This window comes from Perca fluviatilis, chromosome 20 (assembly GCF_010015445.1).
Source record: "Perca fluviatilis chromosome 20, GENO_Pfluv_1.0, whole genome shotgun sequence".
NCBI lineage: Eukaryota > Metazoa > Chordata > Actinopteri > Perciformes > Percidae > Perca > Perca fluviatilis.
Window position 1 is genome coordinate 19018116 of NC_053131.1, and position 21436 is coordinate 19039551.

General features: G+C 40.9%; 1 protein-coding gene across 2 annotated transcripts in view; it reads right to left on the reverse strand.

Annotated features, from left to right (window-relative positions):
• Window positions 1-21436, reverse strand: part of mboat2a (membrane bound O-acyltransferase domain containing 2a) — a 47242-nt gene that overhangs the window by 13797 nt on the left and 12009 nt on the right. The window contains exons 1-3 of one of the 2 annotated variants that reach the window (XM_039786570.1): window positions 9705-9723; window positions 8346-8491; window positions 3769-3846 (exon numbers count right to left, since the gene is read on the reverse strand). In XM_039786570.1, the coding sequence (XP_039642504.1) occupies window positions 3769-3846; window positions 8346-8491; window positions 9705-9713 (233 nt within the window). In that variant the 5' untranslated portion in view covers window positions 9714-9723. Of the gene's footprint in view, window positions 1-3768; window positions 3847-8345; window positions 8492-9704; window positions 9724-21436 lie in introns of those variants that run through there. The other variant, XM_039786569.1, reaches the window with a different exon arrangement.

The window sequence follows — 21436 nt, forward strand, 5'->3', positions numbered from 1 at the left end:
ATGAGTTGGTAGACCCTCTTAGACAGCTGAAGTTCAGTGCTCCTGCATTGCAAAGTGTCTGCTCTGCTTTAGTGTTCTTCAGCTGCTAGGATGGGAGCAGGGCTGAGATACTTGATAAATAGTTAGATGGCTAAGTCTCCACTGTGTATGTTTGTTTGAAGTTGTATTTTACTGTGTTTCTCTCTGTACAAGCTGCTCAAAAACTAATTGCCCCTGGTGGGATTAATGAAGTTGTTTCGAATTTGAACTGTCAATATTATCCTTTCGTCCACATGTCAAATTGACTCGAACAGACATATACTAGCATCGTTTGCTTTAACCGTGATAACCAACATGTGGGTCAGCGCCCAAACAAGAGGTCCCAAGACACATCTGAGGGGTCGCAAGATGATAAACAGAATGAGAAAGAAGAAAAAGATATTTATACTACACATAATTGTGTTGGTTTTTCAGACTTTCCTATAATTTCTGCTTTTAATTTCTTGGTGCATTACAGTCTAATTTGACCTCTTTTTAAACTTAAACTGGTTACAACCAGTAGACATGTGGCGAGGGGGTGCAAACAGACATTGCTTCATTTTAAGGGTCACAAGCCAAAAAGTTTGAAACCACTGACCTAGAAAGATACCAACTGACAGAGTATCCCTTAAAAAAATAAAGCAAAATAGGCTATAGAGTACAATGATCGCTTGATAGCACGTCTTGTCAGCCTGACTTTTTATAATTTTAGTTATGGTTCTTCTTCAGTATCAATAAAAGAGGGCCCTTGCATTACTGTCACAGCCTTCTTTTTTGGTTACACCATACCCATATGATTTCACAGGTCTCTTCCCTCCAACAGACAAACTGTCAGAGAGTGAGGGAATGTTAAGAGGGGAAGAGTGAGAGATGATATACGATGCCTCGCTGCTTAACAAAGTGGTCAGCCACATCACAGATTCCCACAGTCCAGAAAAAGAGCTTTTAGCAACTCCATAAAGCTGTCACTCTGCACTCACTGTACACTTCTCCACCCCAAGGATCGGGTATCTGAGTGAAAGAACAACACATAGTACACTGGTCTTAGAAGTGGTGAGCTGTTCAGAGCGTGTTCCCCAAGTGCAGCAAGCAAGTCTCATAGTGGAAGATGTTTAGGCTGATTTATGGCTGTACAGAGGCTCTATGCAGAGCCTACGCCGTAGCCTACGTAAGTGGCCTATGCCGTTGTGAGGATTTATACTTGTGCACTGGTGTGTCTGCGTCATTCTAACGTATGTCTTTGAGAGAATAGCAGAGCCGGTATGTGTGCATGTGTGGGGAGTGTGTGGTAGAGCAAGTGAGAGAGACAGGGATTAGCTTCAGAGCGAGTACCAACTTCGGCGGAAGAGACAGAGATACAAAGTGTCTCCCATGTGCTTTCCGACAACGGTCGCAAAAACTGTAGCAGAAAAAGTTCCCTCTCCTTGATTTTAAGTTGTTCGCGGAGAAGGAGAACCTGGAAATAAGTAGACGGAAATACAACTCTTCCAAGCCCAGCCAAGCAGACCAATCACAGTTGTTGCGGTCTGTGTTGCCGCAACGTGTAGTTACATTTCTGGGGAGGCCATCAGAGTATGGCGTAGGGTACGGCGTAGGGTACGGCGTAGGGTACGGCGTAGGGTACGGCGTAGGGTACGGCGTAGGGTACGGCGTAGGGTCCGTATCTACACGTACCTTTGTACGTACCTACACCGTAGATTCAACGCAGAACCATAATTCAAGCATTATTCATTAATTGTATCTCTACTCAGCAGTATTATCATTAGCAAGGGTTACAGTGTGTTTGTTAATACTGTAAAAACATAAAGAGGAGAGATGGCTGACTGGGAGATGGAGATGACAGATAAAGTACTTAATTATCAGAATTAGATTAAAAGGAATGCACACTAGGAACAAATGCAGGGTTAAAAGGGACATGTACTATTTTGGACGTGGGTTAAAATGGAGCAAAGTGAAGGTTTCACCAAAGGCCTACTTCTCTTGAAATATTTTATTGAGAGAATAGACCATTTAAACCGTTTATATCTTGGGCTTACATTGGCAGTTTCTTTTTTGTCTTTTTGAAGTGAACATACAAATAACCAAAGAGAGCCAAACAAATAATTATAAAAGGAGAAAGAAACTGTATAGAGAAAGGGAACCATAGTAAGTCTCATTTAGGTATATGAATATGCATGCGGTTATGGTTGTGGTTGTCTGTTATAGTTCCTTGTTGTTTACTGTCTCTTGTGTTCTCTGTTGCGTGTTACCCTGTTTTCATCCTTGTGTATGTTTATGCTTCATTTTCCTGTTTTATTTTGTAGTCTCTGTTTCTCCCTTGTCATGTCTTGTTTTACTTCCTGCCTTGTGTTTTCCCGCCTTTGTGATTGTCTGCCCCACCCCCCACCCCCCACAGTTGTGTTTCACCTGTCCCTTGTTTCACCCTTATTACCTTGTGTATTTAGTCTCTGTTCGGTCTTTGTCTCTTGTCGATACATTGTCTTCCCTCCCTGTGTCGCTTCTTCCTGGTTGTTTTTCCCCTTTTCATGTCTTCTGGTTTTCTAGTGGTTTTTGATTGTTGGTTTGTCTTGGTTTTGACTGCCTGTCTGCCTGCCTGCCTCAGGACAACGTCATTTCCAAGTCTTTTGTTAAATGAATCCTCTACTCTGCATTTTTGGGTCCGAGGCCTCATTTTCCATGACACAATCATGCATATGTCTTGAAACATTTGCAAGTCTTCTATGTAACCAACTCGAGTGAAGCTCAAAGAGCAAAGGCCATGGATTAAACACTGAGTCACCAAAAGCCCATGGCCCTAGTTAAATCACAACCTGCTGCTGAGATAATAATAAATTTGTTACGCAAAACCAGAGGCAGTGGGTTTAACGCCCTCTGCATACATGAACATCTTAGTGTCCCCTGCCTCTGTGGTTCTCCTCCTCTCTGCCCCTGAGGGGGAACTTTATCTCTGAATGAAATGGAGGTGTGTTAGTTTGGTTTGGGTGACAGCCACAGTTTTCTCAGTTTCATAAGAGCCACTGTAAGACGGAGCAGCATATCCAACCACAAACACAAGGGACAGAACACCAGGCTAAAATTACACTAATGCTGAGGGTTAGACATCCAGGAATAATGTGATGTAAAACACTGCTATTGAACATATTGAAATTGACATTGAAATCCCATATTCTAGTCTGGAGGAACATGTCCTGTGTGTTAGGTCTCCGTCACTGAGTTTTGAGTCCTTTCTGAGGGCTATTGTAATTCTTGTTTTGTTACGATCTATTAAAAGTGCTCTCCCGAGAGGGAATCTCATTTTTACACCTGCACTTATGACCTTGAATTCTGGTAAAAAAATAACAAGTCAAAAGACAGTGTGTGTGTGTGTGTGTGTCTTGATGAGCCATGGTCACAGATGGAAGCCGGGGGTGGGGGGGCATCTTCATCGTTACCCAGGCTCATATGCCTCAAAAACACACACATCTACATATACATATATAACAATAGAAGATTGTTCCATAATTGATGGTTCCAACTGATATGAAGCATTTGCAATATCTAACATCTAATACTCATGAAAAGATTTTGGTTTAATGGCTTTGACATATGTCTTTGTCGTGCTTCCACTTGCCCTTTTGAGGTCTATTACAGTATGTGGGAAATGATGAGGCGTTTTACAATTCTGTGTGATTCTGACACTTCCAGGAACCATGAGGCAATATAACATTGTATATTATTTAATCAAATTTTGCATTTCATTTGTGCACTTACTTGTGCATGTGCTCCAGGCCAGCAAAGACCATCACACTGTAGGACAGACCACTCTGCACCAGGAAATGGAGGGAATACCTGTGAAGAGACAGATGCCATAAATTACTTAATTGATCTCATATTCAACTTTTAACATTTCCTTGGTTTGTTATTTACTGAAAACATTTTCCCACTAACACACAAGGCCCTTCCTTATAGCCTATAGTAGACTTTATTTGCTCCCTTTATTACCATCCACACCCTGTTTTTTTTCATTTTTCATTAGTAAGAGGAAATTACAGCATTACGAAACCACAGTCACACCATCAGCCATGTCAAGCCTGACCTGTGTAACCAGTAGGGTTGGGCATCGAGAACCGATTCCTAATCGGAATCGTTTCAAAAATTACGATTCCATCGGAATCGTTTCTTTATTGGAATCGTTTTGGAATCGTTTGGAGGATTTGGTTTCAAATCCGATCATCACATCCCAATTTAACACGCGCAAGTTTGGGTTTCCGTAGCGGCCAGGTGCTTGTTGTGTTGCAGCCATGGAGCACAGTAAGCGGTGCTCTAGTGTGGCTTTATTTTACATTGAAAAAGCTGTAAAACCGCAAACCACCTTTGAATCAAAATAAATCTTTCCTCTTATTTGTGAAAATAGGCATGTGACCCGTTTCAACTCCACCCCTCAAAGAATTGGAATCGAGAACTGATAAGAACCGGAATCGAAAGGAAGAATCGGAATTGGAATCAGAATCGTTAAAATCCAAACGATGCCCAACCCTAGTAACCAGTAACGTGTCATTCTTCAGTCACAGGGCAGGATAGTGATGACCACCGTCACACTATGTTCTTGATTTCCATGCCTTCAAGCTGCAAGTTTCCTTACATCGCACCATTACAGTGAATTGTGCATGTGTGTGTGTTGACCTAACTCTGACTTATGTCCACCTCTCTCCCTTCTCGTGAAGCACACACACAAACATGCAGTTCAACAGCGGCAGCAGCTACCAGATGGGTCTTTGAAGGGCACCGTGTGTGATGCTACCCACGTCAGGCCCTCCAGGAGAGGAGAGATGCCACACTGTGTTAGTAGTGATTTAGTCTCGCTTTGCCAGACCATCCACACGCTGCGGAGCGGAGGAGAGTCTGGCTCACACAGCATTCCGGGATGGGAGAAAAACGTGCTCTGGTTTACTGGCATTTCTTTAAACCAATCACAATTGTCATGGGCGGTGCTAAGCTTCGCATGGAGCCACTGCAAAATAGTCATGCGAGAGAAAACTCAGATTGGACAGATAGTCTAGGGGCTAGGGAAGAAAGCGGAAAGCGGAAGCAAACTGAAATCGGCGAAAATACATGCATCCAGCGGAATTTCCTGTGGCACTGGAGCAATCCCGGAAGTGGAACGTCAAGGATATAGACTAGTAGTGATTCAACAAAGAGAACAAGGGCATCACTGGTTGGCAGAGAACAAAGGAGCACAAGCTGGGTGAATTAGATGAACCGCTTAGCAAATAAAAGGTTTTAAGAATGCAGTTATATCTGATGTAGGGAGAGAAAAAAACGACATTGTTAACTTCTGACCGGTTAGCATAGGATGTATCAACTGATCTGTCAATATGTCAACAAAAGCTAAAATGAGCTCAGTCCCCTATGACAGAGGAAATGTTAACTGTTCAATTGTTTTCTCCAGTGACATCCAGAAATAAGCTTGTGCGTCTGACAGAGAGGGAATACATCCTAAAATAAACCAACACTCTGCTGCATCTGCAAGGCAGATCCTCTAGGGCTGCAGCCAGGTGCCCTCTAAGAAAGAACAATGTGTGTGCAACAAAAGCTTAAAGCGTGTGTGTGTGTGTGTGTGGGGGGGGGGGGGGGGGGGGGGGGTATGTGTGTATGTGTGTGTGTGTGAATAAAGATTGCTAATGCAAGTTGTAGATGCATTCATGCATTTCACACGAGCAAGCTGTACTGGAGGAGCTGTTTGGGATCCTATAAACAATTAACATGTGCACGGCTCTAAGATACTGTGACCTTACTCTGCTTGAGAAGTTTATCAAATAATTGCATCTTTTTTTTTGTAACCACTCATTTCAACCTCTGCATAATACTATGGTTTGGTATTGTAAAATCAGAAATTTAAGTGATTAGAAAACTATCATTCCTGCAGTTAGGGTCGAACCGTCTGTCTGCGAGGTGATGTAACAAAACCCTATCGCCTATTACTTAATGACCAGGTAAGATTTCACCAGGTTAGCATTTTCCCACTACCTAGACGTCTGGCTAATGTTTCCGATGTTTGCGGTCTCTTCAATTTGAAAAACACCATTCATCTTAACATCTCCTTTTCCACGTGGGCCTAACAATTAATACATGTGTGTCTGTGAAAGCCTGCCAAAGAGTTTTATGCGCCACAGCAATTAAAAGAGCACAAGCCCCTTAACAAAGGTAGTATGTGGTATTCATTGGGGTTGGCACAGTGATCCAAGCTAAGGATCTTATGTTCGACCCTAACTACAGGAATGATAGTGTTCTTATCACTTAAATTTCTGATTTTACAATACCAAACCATAGTATTATGCAGAAGTTGAAATGAAAAAAACGTGCAAATTATTTGATAAACTGCTCAAGCAGAGTAAGGTCATTGTAACTTAGAGCCGTGCACATGTTAATTGTTTATAGGATCCTATACAGCTCCTCCAGTGCAGCTTGCTCTTGTGAAATGCATGAATGCATCTATGCACACACACTTGCATTTGCACTCATTTATTCACACACACACACACACACACACACACACACACACACACACACACACACACACACACACACACACACACACACACACACACACACACACACACACTTTGAGAGGCACTCTGCCAGAGGTACAGTGAGCTGTCAATTACAGGGCAATAGCTTTATAATTGTATATCCATTACTGCTTGATCGAACTATTTGCTTTGGCGACGATGAAGAGAATGATGACTGGGTGAGGGAGAATGAGGAGGGGAAGGTCAGCGAAGGGGTTGGCAATGAGAGGGGAGAAGGACAGTGATGGCAGACAAGTAACAAACAAAGAAAATTTTATAGGATGATGACAGGAGAACAGAAGCAGAATAGGAAATGGCAAACTCAATAGAGATACTGAATTTAAAAGTAAGACAATGAATGAAACATATCATAATTATTACTCCAAACAACTATCACCAATGACACAACAATGAACCTGAAAATTTTTGATTAATTGATGATGAAAATAATCATTGCAGCCCCTGTGAGACTTAAAACTCTTCCTCTAAGAAATAGCTACTATCCCTTCATGTTGTTCAGTACTGCATATCTATTCCCACAGATGACCAACCAAATGTAGATAAAAATGTATGAATAATGTCAACGAGCCATTTCAGACAGTGTAAGTGATTAATGAATGGTTAATGAATTATTAACACTGAAATATAAAGCTTTCTATTAGAAAGCAGTTAATTAAATTCACATTAAATGACACAATTAGGGAATGTGTTAAGTCATAATTCTGTTTCATTATTCTGTTTCAATTTAAGAATGTATAACTCAACTTATAAATCAAACATTATAATACAAATTATTCTTAAAAAAAATAAATTGAATGTGACATTATGAATGCAATATATACAATTTATTTTTTCATTTGACAAATGTATAGTTCACTGCCTTATCATTCACTTTCTGCTCAGCATTTAAAGGAACCCCCAGAGTAAGACAAGTCGATACATACCCTTCTCATCTCCTTGCGTGCTGTAAAGCTGTCTGACGGCTCCAGTGGCATCAGCCCATCACAGAACAGGCAGGTGAATGGTTCCAGTAATCCTGCTCCGAATAAGTGACAAAATAACGCCAACATGTTCCTATTTACATGTTGTGATTTGTAGAGTCACAGCGTGTACAAAAAACAAGGTCACATGAGACACAGCCATCTTCTAACTGTAAACAAACTGGGAACTATATTCTCAGGCGGAAGAATATAGTACTTGGCGGAGTGATATGCTCGTAGCAAGCCTGTCTGAGAATATAGTTCCCAGTTTGTTTACTGTTAGAAGATGGCTGTGTCTCATGTTACGTTGTGTTTTGTACACGCTGTGACTCTACAAACCACAACATGTAAATAGGAACATGTTGGCGTTATTTTGTCACTTTTGTCACAATTCGGAGCAGTAGGCTAGTTGGAACCAGTTACCTGCAGGATCTGTGCTGGGCTAAGCTAATGCTGGAGCTGTCAGACAGCGTTACAACACGCACGGAGATGAGAAGGGTATGTATCGACTTGTCTTACTCTGGGGGTTACGGTGAATAAGCTAAATTCCCAATAAGTCGGCGTGTTACTTTAATTATTACAAAATGTGTGTCAGTTTTCTATCCAAATCCTGAGTGAGTGAGTGAGTGAGTGAGTGAGTGAGTGAGTGAGTGAGTGAGTGAGTGAGTGAGTGAGTGAAAGAATAAAGAAAGGAAGGAAGGAAGGAAGGAAGGAAGGAAGGAAGGAAGGAAGGAAGGAGAGTATAAAAGGACAGCAATGACAAGAAAAGAGCTGCAAGATAAACAGAGGAGTAACTCACCAGCCAAAGCAGAAGAGAGCTAAGTAGAAGCCCAGCAGAGTGGCCACCACATGTCTGATGAAAGGACTGGTCTTACTAGGATGGAGGTAGATCCGAAACCACACAGCCATCAGCAGGGCAAATAACTGACATGCCACAAAGTTAACCTGCATAGAGGGACACAAAAGCAATGTTATAGAAGTAAGAAAGCAGGATGGATTCAAAAAGACTCCTCTTCTGTTCTGGAATTAGAGCGATAATAAGACGGATGAATGAATAGTAAGAAATACAGAAATGTAATCAGAGAGAGGAAGCCGCATAGGTGACCTCTATGGTAGAGAGGTGGAAATTGTAGAAAAACAGAGGCTATTAGCAGAACTGTGAATGCACAACAGCAAGGCAAATCCCAGATGTCAGTTGAAACAGGAATTAAGTCTTTGTAACTAGCTAGTGGATAACTAGCTTGGTAGCAAGCTACGTTCGTTTGCAAAGTCACAACTATCTTTCTCAAGATCTGTCACTTTAAGATTGCAAGAAGTCTCTTGACAGTAACTTTACTAATAAATCTAAAATGTTGCATGTATGAGCCAGTTAGGCACCTTGTAGATACTGGTAATGTATTTGATCAATTAATGTTAATTCTAACAAACAAATAGTACAATCATTGTTTAGGTAAATTCAGTTGTAGTGCACCAATACAACTCTGAGTAATGGGACTGCCATCCATATGATTTTTTTCACTCATATGGGAAGGTTTTGTAGTAAATGGGATAAAACTCAAAACCAACAATACCTTAATATCTGCATTAATATCAATGTGTTCTAATAATACTGTAATTGCGTTATACAGTATTTGTATAGAAATTAATTTTTTAGAAAATACACTGTCTAACAGGTCATAGTAAAGCTGGGTTTGAGACCTTATTTCATCTTCTAATGTCTCCAAATGGCACAGTAAAGAGGCTTTATTCCAGACAATAGTGAGATTGACTGGATCCATCGAGGGGAGGAGAAAACCTCTCTGTTTGATTACTAACACTTTATCTTCACTCATCCTGAAACATATGGAGTAAGATATAAATGTGGGCACATATATCATGTCCTATTGATCTGACTGGATTGTGTTATCCTATAAATTTGATTATCTATTTAATTAATATTTGATTTATTATCATTATGACCGCGGCCTACCTCTCTGTAGACAATTATTACTCACAGTGTTGCGTTTGTGTACATGTCTGCATATGTCCTTCCAGCCCATGCACAGTGATGACTCAGGTATGATGTTTGATGGGCCTTGCGGTTAAAAGGAACACGCCGACTTATTGGGACTTTAGCTTATTCACCGTATCCCCCAGAGTTAGATAAGTCCATACATACCCTTCTCATCTCTGCGTGTCGTAACTCTGTCTGACGCACCCACCGCTAGCCTCGCTTAGCACAGATCCTGGAGGTAACCAGCTCCATCTAGCTTACTGCTCCCAATAAGTGACAAAATAATGCCAACAACTCTCTGCTCCTCACCACGGGGCTTCTCAGGTGCTACGAGCAAATCACTCCGCCCAAGTAGAAGTGCTTCGCCTTTCTGAGAATATAGTTCCCAGTATGTATACGGTAGAAGATGACTGTGTCTCATGTGACCTTGTTATTTGTACACGCTGTGACTATACAAATCACAACATGTAAATAGGAAAATGTTGGCATTATTTTGTCACTTATTGGGAGCAGTAGGCTAGATGGAGCCGGTTACCTCCAGGATCTGTGCTAAGCGAGGCTAGCGGTGGGTGCGTCAGACAGAGTTACGACACGCAGAGATGAGAAGGGTATGTATGGACTTATCTAACTCTGGGGGATACGGTGAATAAAACAAAACCCCAATAAGTCGGCGTGTTCCTTTGAGGATCTATATGTCCCGTGGGGCTAGGCTATTCATCACTCTCAGCATCAAACTACACACACATACAAGCACAAAATAAAGGCTTCCAGAGTTTTTTCTTCCATTCTCTTTGTCTGCAATCTCCCTTTAAATTTGAAAATATACACACACACAGCCATAACACCCAAGGTTACATGACTTATTGCCTTGCAGAAGCGGTTATTCCAGTGCAATGACATCACCTCACATTTGTGGTCATACATGGGCAGTGACTGTGCACATCTTTTTAAAAACCCTATCTAAATTACAGAGTATTTAAAGGCTGATTTGGGATAGACGAGAAACAGAAAATGCATAGCAGACACAGGACTAATTGGAAAAAAACATACTAAATACTGAAAACTGTGAAATTAACACTTGTTTTAGCTAATAAGTTAGATTTGTTGTTTGATGTCACATTCAGTGATGCATGTCTGAAGGCACAATGGCCAATCCATGTATATAGGTCGTGTTAACAGATCTGTCTGGCCAGTAAGCAGTGAAAGGCTACAGACACCATGAGCACCATCCATTATCTATGGATCCTGCATGATTAATGAGAAAGAGATAGAGAGAGGAACAGATATAGCTTTAAGTATCTAGGTCCTTTAGTCTGCACAACTAACAGATGTGGTGACAAATCATCAGCAGCATTAGCCTGAGTGTATCATATTAGAACATTGGGGTTTTTGTATACATTAATTCACAGACACACACACACAAAAAGCGCAGGAACCTTGATAACCGGAGCCAGCATCTTTTGTTCCGTTATTGTCGTGGCTGGTATTGTTTAAGGGAAGAACCCATATTGGAACTAAAATTATCCAGCAGGATAATCTAAAACAAAAAGGCTGTGAGCAGGTCCTGGTGCTACTGTCAGAGCTAAACCAAAAGCAAACAAAATATAGTAACCACTGGCAATTGTTTGCTGTCAAGGTGTGTCAATTAAACTGCAGATAGTGTTCCTATGGTATCTAAAGCAAACTACCAGTCACCTATTTGGCGGTTATGAATCAAAGGCAAACAACCCAATCCACCTATGTGCCAAATGTTAGTGTTTATTCAGACTGGCAGCTATTTCAATCATTCAACCATAGACATAATACAGTAAGGAGGCCTAGTTTAGTCTCAATCCATTTCCTCCTCCTTTTGTAAATAACTGAGTGTTGTGCTGATTTACTATTGGTAGTCCCTAGTGTACAAATCTGGCAAAATTAGACCCAGGTTCTGGGTCTAATCCCCCCTTTAAATCTATAGTGCTAAAAATAACATATGATGGCCTGGAAATGACAACCTGTCACATCAAATAGACCTCCTCTGGCTACCCCTTCTCACGTGAGCCTCCTTTTCAAACAGCATTTACCCAACCCACAGCTTTGGATGTCATTTCACGCTTTGATTACTTCAAGCTGCTCTCTTGGTGAAGAGGACATTGCTTGTTGGTTGAATGAAAAGCTGACTTGCCAGCCTGTGCGCCTGCACTAATAATGACTGACTGGCTCATTTGCAAACCAGCAAACATCCCACAATCATTACAGTCACTGATTTGTCAATGTGAGCCACAGAGGCAAAAATAGCTAGCATTGGCAAAAACTGAGATGGTTGCAACATGAATCAAGCTTTCCTGTGCATATTCATGTGCATGCATTGCCTCCACAGCAAAGACATCAACAAACAAAAACATATCTTATATAATATGTTGTTTAAAGATTTTAAAAAAAGAACTTATAAAGCTTGAAGTCGAACTTGAGGAACTACAACTCTGTCTTTGCAATAGCCTGATAGCAAGTGAGTGCAAAATCAGCCCCTCCCTGGTTATCAACACATTGCTTTGTAAGGAAGGAATTTCATGTGAGAGACTGGAAGGGTGTGACAGAGGAGCTGCATTGTTCAAAGCAGCAGCAAAGTCGAGCCGTGGGTGAATACTTGAAAGCTAACTCTGTGGCAAAAGCTCTGACTAAGCAATGTATCAACTGTGAATTATCTATTCTTAAGCTTTTCATGTAATATGAAAAATACGATTGCAGTATTTTTTTTTTTACAGGTGCAACATTTTGATTATAAAGCATAAATAGTTCTACTATAACATAGAGTAAAATAGAACTTGGAACTATGTAACAGCAGCTGGCATCATGAAAAACCTGTAGAGCAGTATTCCACTTAATCAGGGTGAGGACTGTGGTAGAACAAATACTTGTGGCATGGAACTGGAGATTTTGAAGCAGATTTGAAGCTGTTTGCCCAAAACTGCACATATCAGTCCAAAAAAAAAGAGCAGTGAAAAGGAGCAACTGAAGTCAATATGGACGGGGGCAAACAATAAATATTGAACAATACTTTAAAATGCTACCTTCCAACATAAACCTCTTAAGCCCACCCTGAAGAAGGCTGTCTGTGCCGCTATGTGTGGGTTGCTTCTCCCTATGTCTTTTCATTTTTCCATTATGAAATAGCCAGTAAAATAAAAGCTTTTTAAATAATTTTGAAGAAGAGTGCCTTGGATTTTGCCTTTTTTTCTACACTTAATTGAATTCCCGACCCAAAATAAATGGGAAACAACTTTAAAAATCTTATTTTGTTCACTGTAAAAAAACATATGATCTCACTACGCATGAGAACATACTTATAGCTACAGGTTAGCACACGTGCATGAGCACTCACTGTGTATACTAGCATATCATGAAGAGCAACTGCATGCCAACTTTCGTTACAATCCACATGTTAACATTTCCATTCCCATACCATTCCCAGTGTTTGTGCTTTGATATCAATACCACTGGAGGTACTCAGACCTTTGCAGTATCTCTCACCACCTTATGTTCTGCGTCACTTCAGCTCAGCAGAAAGTTGGCGAGATAATTGCTTTTAAAGTAGATGACAGGGATTCAGATTATTCAAGGCCCATCTCAGCTAGTGAGATGTCAAAGTGTTCACTGCAACGAATGCCAGAGCAACACTTCATCAGTGTTTTGAATGGATCTAAATTCATTAGATCAACAAAACGCTGTGATATAGTACACTGACATCAGTCCGTCAGTTGAGAAATCAGCTGTCAAAGTAAACACAACTGTTTCTTTCGTCGAGCAGCAGTTTTATAATGAGACCACATGCTAGTCGACTTGCTACATTCCACTCACAGATGTGATTTTACACTGTAAACTAACACCATAGCATCCTGGCTGTGAATTTGGTCTGACATGAAGGAGGCCTTCCACATAATTGCAAAGACTTGAGGGATTTTTAGCAACCACTGTTGCCTGATGGGTCCATGCTCTACTTTACAGCCAAGTTGTGGTAATGTTAGATACTGCACTGCATGACAAAAACAATACGACCTGAAAGTCTAAATAGACAATATCATTCTTAATATTCACTGGATTTGTTAAAAGGCAAGGCTAAATGTGTTTCCTGTCAAACTGTCGCCAGTGTTGGGATAGCAGTTTACTGAATAAACATTTTGCAATAGACAAGCTCCTGTGCCAGGGTGCGTTGTTTGTTCATTCATATTACATGCATCTCCTTTTCCATTATTGATTCACTCTGAAGTCAACCTTACCCTGGGGTAGAGCGCTCTTTTTGTTTCAGAATGTAAGAAAAGCAGTGCTGCAGAACAGTTTATAAGAGATTCAAAGAGAGCCACAGAAATAAGAAAAGCCACTATTTTGGTTAGCCTAAATGCACTGCAGCAAACCCACTGAAATATGTCACTGGGAAAAACAACCAAATAGACTGGGAGAAGGACTGAATTTTGGGAAGGGTGGGAGAACCAAAAACACTGAATGAATGTTAGGTGTGACAGTGGTTCAAACCATTAAACTATGCAAATACTAGCAAACCAAGGCTTGTAAACAAACGTTGGTCGTGATTTGGTAACCTGCCACTCTCACTTCTAATAAACTCCATAAATGTTTCCTTGGCAGAGGACAGAGACCATTATTCCGTTATTTTTACCTGTGTTAACAAACCACATTAACACAATATTTACTCCAAAAGCTCAAATAAACCCTTTTAGCTACAACAAGAGCTCTTTCCTCCCTTCCTCTTCAACACCATCACTTTATCTCCGTACCAGACCATAGTGTCTTAGCAGATCAATCACACATCATTACAGTGTGTATGGAGACAGAGACACAAGACGGGAGACAGACAAAATCCAGATGATTTGATGGTGGCAGGCGCCAGTGAGAGATTAACGCCTAAAGGGCAATAAGCTGTCGGGCAGTTCCTCCTGGCAGCTGCGGCCCTATGCTCAGCTCAGCTTTAAGAAGCTACATTATAGACTGACACACAGACTGGCAGAGGGAAAGAAGCTGAGGAAGTCATTGTGGATGCAGTGGAAGACAGAGATAAGGCAGCTTCCTCAAGCTCATTGTGAAGTGAAATACAGTGCGTGTGCCTCTCAGTCTGTGTAAGTGTGCGGGATGATAACATGAAGGCCTTCAGGGCTACAGCACTGCTCATGTTCATGACCTTCTGACACCACTCTTCCGTTTTTTCTATCCTTTTGGCTTGCACTTCCCATTGATTTTCTTCTATATGTTAGTCCTGAAATTAGCACCAAAGTAAGTGCTTTTACTACAAAGTTTAAAGGGGACTTAATACCCAACTTTTCTCTCCTTCTGTCCCTACTCGTGTTAAAATCTAACTTATTAGCTAAAGAGGTCATGCTGTAGAGCAGCATCAGCCAGGATGTGAAGAAAGGAAGGAGTGGTGGCGCAGAAGGGAACAGATGGATGACATGACAAGTCATGTTTCCTCTGGCAGGGTTTTTACTGCATAGAAAAAGTTTTGGCGCCCCCCAAAGAGGTTTTAGCCAGCGCCAAAGGAAAATGCGTCTGATTTTCAGCAGCCAGCCTCTCATCCACATGCCATATTATATATATTTTACCCACGCGGCTGGCGCTGATTTGACTGGATTTGAACGCTCCGCTGTATAGCGCTAATGGGATCTTCGTTTGCAGAGTCAGGCTGTACCGGACTCTCCCAGTGATCATGCTGCCCCGGGGGACCAGCAGCGCAGCGAGAACCTGCTGCCGTCGGGAGCGGAGCTGCTTCCACTGGAGCTCCAACGGCTGTCTGTCTGAGCGGCGGGCTGCGCTGCCGTCTGATGGCATCAGTATTAAATTGAGACAGTTTCATAACCGGTTAAAAATGTATAGAATCAAAATAGAAAACATTACACTTCATAACATTTTGTATTCGTTCCACTATTGTTTTATTGTACAAATTAGCTACAACAGTTCAGTTACCTTATGTAAGTCACTCCTACATTTTTCAACTTAGGAGCAAAACGTGCCATAAAAGTTACCATAAAGCCCTGTTCATATTAATTAAACAAACTGGACTTTGGGGTCAAGTGTAGTCTGATCTGGGCCTATGTCCAGGATGTGAAAGCCCCCTTACTGCATTATATTTTTAGATTTTGAATTGTTAGCTGCCAACAGAATATTGGGTTTACCATAAATAATGACATTTTCACCATAAACTGATGCTTAAAAATGTGCCAGAATGCAGGAAATTAAGTCTTTGATGCTGAACGTTTCCTGGGGGATGACCCCCCCCGCTTAGTAAGTGTCCCCCCCCAAAAGCCCATTCTGAGCCAGGAAAAACCCTGTCTGGGCATAGCTTCCTCTTTCCTTTTCTATAAAAACAGGACCAAGAATCTACAGTCAGGCTCTGTGAGGGTGTACGTAGGCACAGCTGTGCTTTGAGCTCAATTTTAAAGTCAGCATGATAACGCACAATGCTGCTCACAATGACAATGCTAACACACTGACGTTAGTTAGTGTTAGTGGGCATTCACACAGCCTGCGTCGGCCACCGGTCAAAAAAGCAGGTCTTTCCATTCATTTTGAATGGGGGTAGTGCGTTTAGGCTGCGGCGGGGGTTGCTGCAGGGGGGAGACGTAAAAAAACTGCAGCGGAGAAAACGCAACCCTACGTCCCACTGCAGTGGCCAATCATGTAACCGCCGATCAGACTTGTGAGTCGGTTTTGAGGCGGTGTGAGAAATCCGTACAGTAAACAGGAAACCTCACGGCTTCTATCGCTGCCACAAGAAAGTTTTAAAACACAAGCACTGAACTGCCCAGATGTTTACGGTACAGCTGAATGTTTGCAAAACAACAAAGCACAGTCCATCTGTCTCACTCGCCTCTTTTCTTTCTCTCTTTCTCCGTGAAATGAAGCTGCTTTCAAGTGCGGTCGGAAACGGCGAGATCTATAAACGATCTGAGGGAAAACAGTAGCTGTGAAATATAAGGTCTACTTGTGCTACATTGGGGGGTTAAAGAACACAACAGGTCGTCACACAAATAGGCCATTTCATCGACACTCACACCGCCACACAACCCTGTAGCAAACCGCCAGATCGCCGTTTCCCTGTCTGAACGCAGCCTTAGCATACCAACATTTGCTAATTAGCAGGCTGACATTTGCAAATTAGCACTAAACACAAAGTAGAGCTGAGGCTGAAGATAATGTCATTAGTTCTGCAGTTATTTGGAACTAAAGTATTTCACAATTTTTTTAATTTGTGAAATACTTAGTTGACCCGATTGTGGCGCTAAATGAAACAAATCACATATCCTTGAGAGATTAAATATCTGAAGCAAATTTCACCGCAAATCCATCCGATAGTTTCAATATTTCATTCAAAACAAAAATTGACAATCTGATGGTGGCACTAGAGGTCAGGGGATCACCAAAGTCAGTAGAATACATCATCTGGGAACCATGGATGTCTGTACTAGGCCTGCACGATAAATCGTTATAAAATCGTGATTTTGATTCACCCCTGCGCGATTTCATTTTTAAAATGACTTAGATTTTTTTTTTTTCTCCTTCAATTAATTTATTGAAAGCATTTGACATTGACATGTTTTAATTATGTAAAGACATGTTCAAGGAGTTCAGATAGAGCCTGCATCAGGGCCATATGTAGTTCAATGTGTTATATGTCACTATTTTTGGTAGTCTACTGTACTTAAATAGTAAGCCACTTTATTTTCTTTGTGTGCTATAGGTGCCAAAAAAATAAATAAATCTATGTTTGGTACTGCCAATTTGTTTTGTTTTGTCATGGTTCATGTGTGCAATAAACATTAGCCTACACTTCGTGAGAAAATAATCGTGGCAGAGAATCGTGATATCAACACTAAGCTAAAAAATCGTGATTCATATTTTTCCCCGAATCGTGCAGGCCTAGTCTGTACACATTGTTTTGATAATCCATCGAGTGGATGTCAAGCTATTTCACTGATTAAAAGTGAAACCTTTGACATGCTGGTGGCACTACATGAAAATGTACATAGCAATCCATCCAATAGTTGTTGAGTTATTTCAGTCTGGACCAAAGCGGTGGTATGACTGACCAATAGAACGACAGAGTGGCTTAATATTAAAAAACCTCAAGGGGGGGTACAAAAAGTATTATCATTTTGAAGTGTTTGTGTGGAAATCTATGTAAGGCCTATAAAGAAATAAATAGTTAATCCAATAGTCTAAAAAGAGTCAAACAAATCTTAGGATCCCTATCCAATCTAACTAACCTGCCTACTGACACTTTCTAGCCTTTAGTAGTCTGTGTGAGTCTGTGTATGATCAGAGGCCTGAAGAAAAAGCAGTGCATAAGGTTTCCATATGGCACTAAGACAGATAAACATCTCAATAAAACTGGCTTGTTGAGTCTGACCTGCTCTCTGTTTCTCTTGCTTTGCTTGCGTAATGACTTCCACTCCTTCAATGAGCACACAAACACACCCATGCTACTGGGGTAATATTACTTTTCATATATATAGTACTCCTCTCTTCTCTCCCTGTGCATGGTCCATGTTTAACACCCAGCGACTAAAATAGTTCCTTTTGCAAAGAGCAGTATGGGGCTTCCTATACAAGCCTGACTTGTGACTGACTGGTGGGTACCTGTCTGTAAATGTGTCCCTGCATCTGTTTGTGTGTCTGCACAAAGTGGAAGATACATTTAGATGGTCATTAGCATAAAACCCATTTTTCCATGTCATTAAGTCACCACCCCTCCTTACCTCCCACTCCCCCACTACCCCACTCCTCCCCCCCGCACAGCCCATGTGACGCTACAGTCCTGTTCTGCACAGTCTCATTTCATTTCCATCAGCTGTGGTCCACAATGACTCATGCAGATTCACAGAGTGAGGGAGGGACTCAAAGCCTTGAAGTTAAACTCAACTCTGCATTCTAGGCAAAAAGTGGCTGTGGAGCATATATGGTAGGGCTGGGCAATATGGCCTAAACTTTACATCACGGTATAATTTGAAGCACTGACGCTAATGAGATATATATATATATATATATATTTGTTTTTAATAAACAGAATACTGAGATATCTATCTATCTATCTATCTATCTATCTATCTATCTATCTATCTATCTATCTATCTATCTATCTATCTATATATATATATATATATATATATATATATATATATATATATATATATATATATATCTCAGTATTCTGTTTTTTAAATTTATTTTATATATAAATGCTTCTATTCTAATGGTATAGAAACTGCATGGCAGCTATTACTGTAGCCAACTTAAAAATGTTAACCTTTAATTAAATCGAAAGACACATGTTGCAGCATAGTGTTTCCATTTCTGCTCAGTGTGAGTCTTTACTGCATTATGCTGTCATTTACTGTAACATTTCTCTCCTCTCCACACGCACTCGCAAACATGCGCGTGCGAACACACACACACACACTCTCTATCTGCCGCCAGACGAAGACACAGGTAACGTGATGATTACTTTAGTCCTGGCTGGCCAATAAATGTGGCACAAGTCATTCAAGTCATGACTCCCGAGAGACAAATGGACTTTTGTGTGCATGTGAGCGTGTGTGTTGGTGTGGGCACCACCAGTTACATGGAACGAGTCAAGCTTTGTTGTATTGGTGCAAAGAACGAGAATACTGTTGTGCTGTCAGCATTATCTAGTTGCACTGAACACACACACACACAGACACACACACACACACACACACACACACACACACACACACAAAAGTCCATTTGTCTCTCGGAGTCATGACTTGAATGACTTGTGCCACATTTATTGGCCAGCCAGGACTAAAGTAGTCATCACATTACCTGTGTCTTCGTCTGGCCGCAGATAGTGTGTGTGTGTGTGTGTGTGTGTGTGTGTGTGTGTGTGTGTGTGTGTGTGTGTGTGTGTGTGTGTGTGTGTGTGTGTGTGTGTGTGTATTCACTGAACACACACACACACACAACACAAAGAAAAATTAAAAAATTTGTCAAAGTTCTTCACCTCAAGTAAAGCCACAAGCCTGTCTGCTTGATAAAACTGTGGATGCATAAAGATAGTGGAATAAGGGCTTTAGGATACCCATGTTTAAGAAAGTGAAAATTACGGGTTGGTTGGATTGTTTTGTGTTTGGGTCAATGACGTGACGCACATTTTTTTGTGTCTATAAAAAGGTCAAATAAAATGTATTATTTTTTTTTTTAGAGGCTGCATTCTAAAGTTTGGGGTTTTAATCAATTTTGAGAGAATATTTGGACAACATGGCATCATGACTTTGCATAAACATACACTCCACTTTCCTAAAGCCAAATGGCGTGTTATCTGTACACATTTTGAGCTTTCCACGTACGTCTATGCTGTATACAGCGGATGTAAACATACACACCATGTGGCGTTGAATCGTGCTATCGCGAGAACATCACACGCGTGGAAAAAGTTGAGTTTAGGAAAACACGACGGTGACCAACGTCACACGCTTAGGAAAACAATAAACAGTTGAGTTTAGGAAAATAACATTGGGGAAGGCTTTATTAAAAAAATAATAATAATAATAAAAAAAAAAAGAAACTGTTGATAAACGTCACACGCAGGACGCGATCCCGGCTCTCCGTCCTTTCATACTACTCGCTACGGCGATAATTCACACGTAATGTAGGTCAATGGAGGCCAAAAGGTGTTGATAAACACGCTAAAAAGCGATTATGCGTCTTGATAACACGCCAAAATGGCATACGAATTGGCATGTCATACATACACCACTTGGAGGATAATGGCAAAAATGTCTAGGTGGTGTAAGTGTAACCAAAAAATTGTTAAAAATGGGCACATTTTTTAATAATACATCCAATAAACTACTTTGGCATAACCCTAAATTAAAGATTATTATAAGCATAATAAATATAATTAAAAAGTCATTTTTATATTTATTCTAATAATTTGGGGAATTTTGTCAGTCAAGCTAACTTCCTAAGCTTGCATCGCTGCATCCAACGCTTAGCGCCGCCCAAGACGATTGTGACCTGTTTAAATAAATACCTAGAAACCTTAGCACATTTTTCTCCCATCACAGAATGTTGTGTGGACTAGCCAGACCCTTCTCTGCAGCACTGAAGAAGAAGGCTGCCGAAATTCGAATAGTAAAAAAAATCAATACTATTTGGATGCTGAAATTACTATTCGAATGTGACTTTTTTTATAAATATGTTGATTAACGTTAGCTAATCTCCCTCTTCTCGCCTTGGCCTACCCGCATGTCACGTTATGAACAATAACTTAGCGGGAGTGATAAACACAAGGCATTGTGAGGTCTAAGATAACGTTAGTACAACATTACGGAGCTAACGTTACGTACCGAGTAACATTAGCTAGTACAACATTTCGGAGCGAACGTTACATACCGTTTAACATTAGTACACGGGGGAGTGACAGGCTGTGGCTGGAAATCGTAAGAAGGACGGGAAATAGTTTTAACATGACTTTAAAATCGACTTCCACCAAGTCGAAACATGTTTCTTATAAATCACAAAAATAATAGTGACAGCGGCGTTATTACTGCAGTTAGCATCGTTTGTTACTTACCTAGCTAGCTAGTTTATGACAAAACTAACATGAGGTCATTGTGCTAACAGAGCACTGTTAGCCTTTACAACAGAGCCGCTTCACTACACTTTGTGTTTGTAGCTGTGTGCGTGGTGGAAAATGAATGTAAAGAAAGTTGCATGCAGGTCCCTAGCCTGACAAGCCAGACCCACATCAAGATTTTGGCTGCAAATTACATTTGCTGCCGATAGGGTGCGTCTAGATTTCTAGGCTAGCAGGTCCCCTCAAGGCCAGGCTAATGTTGGAAGCCCCTCTAGTGGACGGAACGTGTAACAACAACCACATGCTTGTAATG